This window comes from Artemia sp. Qi Xiang Cuo, chromosome 4, assembly GCF_049724085.1.
Source record: "Artemia sp. Qi Xiang Cuo chromosome 4, ASM4972408v1, whole genome shotgun sequence".
Classification (NCBI taxonomy): Eukaryota; Metazoa; Arthropoda; class Branchiopoda; order Anostraca; family Artemiidae; genus Artemia; species Artemia sp. Qi Xiang Cuo.
The window spans coordinates 37,757,366-37,760,144 of NC_142797.1; the positions used below are offsets into that span (position 1 = coordinate 37,757,366).

The 2,779-nt window shown below is 38.3% G+C and overlaps 1 protein-coding gene across 1 annotated transcript; it reads left to right on the top strand.

Annotated features, from left to right (window-relative positions):
* The first annotated feature begins 2,017 nt into the window (after positions 1–2,017).
* LOC148953087 (histone-lysine N-methyltransferase SETMAR-like) lies at positions 2,018–2,443 on the top strand. The gene has a single exon (XM_089087863.1). The coding sequence runs from the start codon at positions 2,018–2,020 to the stop codon at positions 2,441–2,443; it is 426 nt and encodes a 141-aa protein (XP_088943989.1).
* Positions 2,444–2,779: the final 336 nt, after the last annotated feature.

Below are 2,779 nucleotides of genomic sequence, written 5' to 3' on the forward strand. Positions count from 1 at the left end.
TGATTTTCATTAAGGTTCTAGAACTTTTAGGGGGTCTTTCCCCCTTTTTTCAAAAATAAGCCAAATTTTCTCAGGCGCGTAACTTTTGATGGGTAGGACTAAACTTGATGAAAGTTATATATTTGAATTCAGCATTGAAATCTGATTCTTTTGATGTATCTATTAGTATCAAAATTCCGTTTTTTTTCTGTCTTTGTGTCATTTTCTGTCAGAATTAGTCCGATTGTAGGTATTTTCCCGTCTCTCTCTCTGTGCCTGTGTGTCTGAGTGGATATTTGCTGGTCTCTATGTCGATTTTTGTTTGATTAAATAAAAAAACAAGTTTTTTTAACTGAAAGTAAGGAGCGACATTAAAACTTAATACGAACGGATATTATTCCGTATACGAAAGGGGCTGTCCCCTCCTCAACGCCTCGCTCTTTACGCTAAAGTTAGACTCTTTCTCACAATTTTTTTTTAAAACAGTAAAAAACTTTAGCGTAAAGAGCGAGGCGTTGAGGAGGGGACAGCCCCTTTCGTATACGGTATAATTTCCGTTCGTTTTAAGTTTTAATGTCGCTCCTTACTTTCAGTTAAAAAAAACTCGTTTTTTTTCTTAGTTTTTGAATATTTTTTAATTAATGCATGTTTCTATTTTGGCTCACCGCACATGAATAATTAAAACAAAATTTGCATGTCCATTTAAGTTACGTAACGAATTTCTATATTCATATATTTTTAATACGCATAATAGGGGGTTCGCCCCTAGTCAATACCTTGCTGTTTACGCTGAAGTTCGAATTTTGTTCCAATTTTTTAAAAATGACCTCTTAATCACAAAGGCCGTTAATTAGAATAAATAGCTCTTACGAAAGTACTAACAAATCTTTGGCTTAAAGAGTGAGGTATTGACTAGGGGACGGACCCAATCATATCGTTTAAGTTTTGATCAATCGTTTTAAGTTTTGATGTCACTCCTTACTTTCAGTAGAAAAACTTTTTTTTCAACTTAATTTCTGATCTTTTTTTTAAATAATGCTTAGAAATCCGGCTCCCCCTTCATAGCAATGTTCCTTCCCCCATGAAAATTTTCTCCATGGAAAGATCCTCCCACATAAACCCAGACCCCCCCCCCCCCCACAACCAGAAAAAAAATCCTCCCTGAAAACGTCGGTATACTTCCCAATAACCAATACTATATGTAAACATTAGGTAAAGTTCATAACTTTCAGCCATTCCCCTGGGGACTTTGGGGGTTTTAATCCAACCTAAAAGACATAGTTATTATATTTTTGACCATGCTGAACAAAATAACTGTCTCAAAATTTTGATCAGCTGACTTTGGGGAGAAAAATGAGCTCGGGAGAGGGCCTAGTTGCCGTCCATTTTTTTGGTCACTTAAAAAGGGCACTAGAACGTTTAATTGCAATTCGAATGAGCCCTCCCACGATATTCTAGGACCGCTGGGTCGATACGATCACCCCTGGGGAAAAAAAATACAAAAACAAAAAAAAACAAATAAACATGTATCCGTGATCTTTCTTCTGGCAAAATATAAAATATTCCCCAATTTTGCAGATAGGAGCTCGAAAACTCTACAGTTGGTTTCTCTGATAAGCTGAATCCGGAGCTTTAATTTTCATTAAGATTCTATAAGTCTTAGGGGGTGTTTTCCCCTTTTTTCAAAAATCAGGCAAATTTTCTCAAATGCGTAACTTCTGATGGATAGGACTAAACTTGATGAAACTTACGAGGCATGTTTTTTAAGTAAGTACCGTTTTGCGATTCCGCCGCCGCAGCACTACGGCCGGCGTTCTGTGCATGCACGCTGGTTACCTACATCTCTTGTCTACGCACTGACGCCATTACAGTCTTATTCTTCATTTTATACGTTGTTTACTGAGTGTTTAAGAAGCCTCTGACAATCTTGAGTCCCACCGATAGTGAAGTACGGGCTGTTATACGATTTCTTAGTGCTAAAAGCGTAAAACCGATCGATATTCATCGTGAGATCTGTGAAGTTTACGGACAAAGCATTATGAGTGATGGAATGGTAGGGAAATGGGTGAGAGCATTTAAAGATGGCCGCACAAATGTGCATGATAAAGAACCGAGTGGGCGTCCTTCGTTCTTTAATGAAGATTTGGTACAGAAAGTGGAAGAAAAGGTGAGAGAAAACACATGCTTTACAATTTCATCAATGTGCGACTGGTTTCCTCAATATTCTCGTAGTGTTTTGTATCGCATTGTGACTGAGAACTTGAATTACCGGAAATTGTGTTCACGTTGGGTTCCAAAAATGTTGACGGATTCGCACAAAACCCGACGTTTAGACAGTGCATTGACTTTCCTTGAGCGGTACCACAATGAGGGTGAAGATTTTTTAGACCAAATTATTACTAGTAACGAAACATGGGTGACATACGTCACACCAGAATCAAATCAACAGTCAATGGAATGGTGACATTCATCATCACCCAAAAAAGTGACGTTTAAGCAAACAATTTCTGCCCGGACAATCATGTCCAAAGTTTTTTGGGATAAAAAAGGAGTATTGCTAGTGGGGTTTCGGCCTCGTAATGAGACAATCAATGCAGCGTCTTATTAAGAGACATTAAACAATCTGCGTCGTGCAATCCAGAACAAAAGACTTGGCAAGTTGAGTAAGGCTATCGTTTTGCTGCATGACAATGCCTCTCCACATGTGGATAATTGGACCAAAGATCTCATCAAATCTTTTAAAGGGGAAACTCTAGATAATCCTCCATACAGCCCTGATCTGGCGCCCAGCGACTACCAT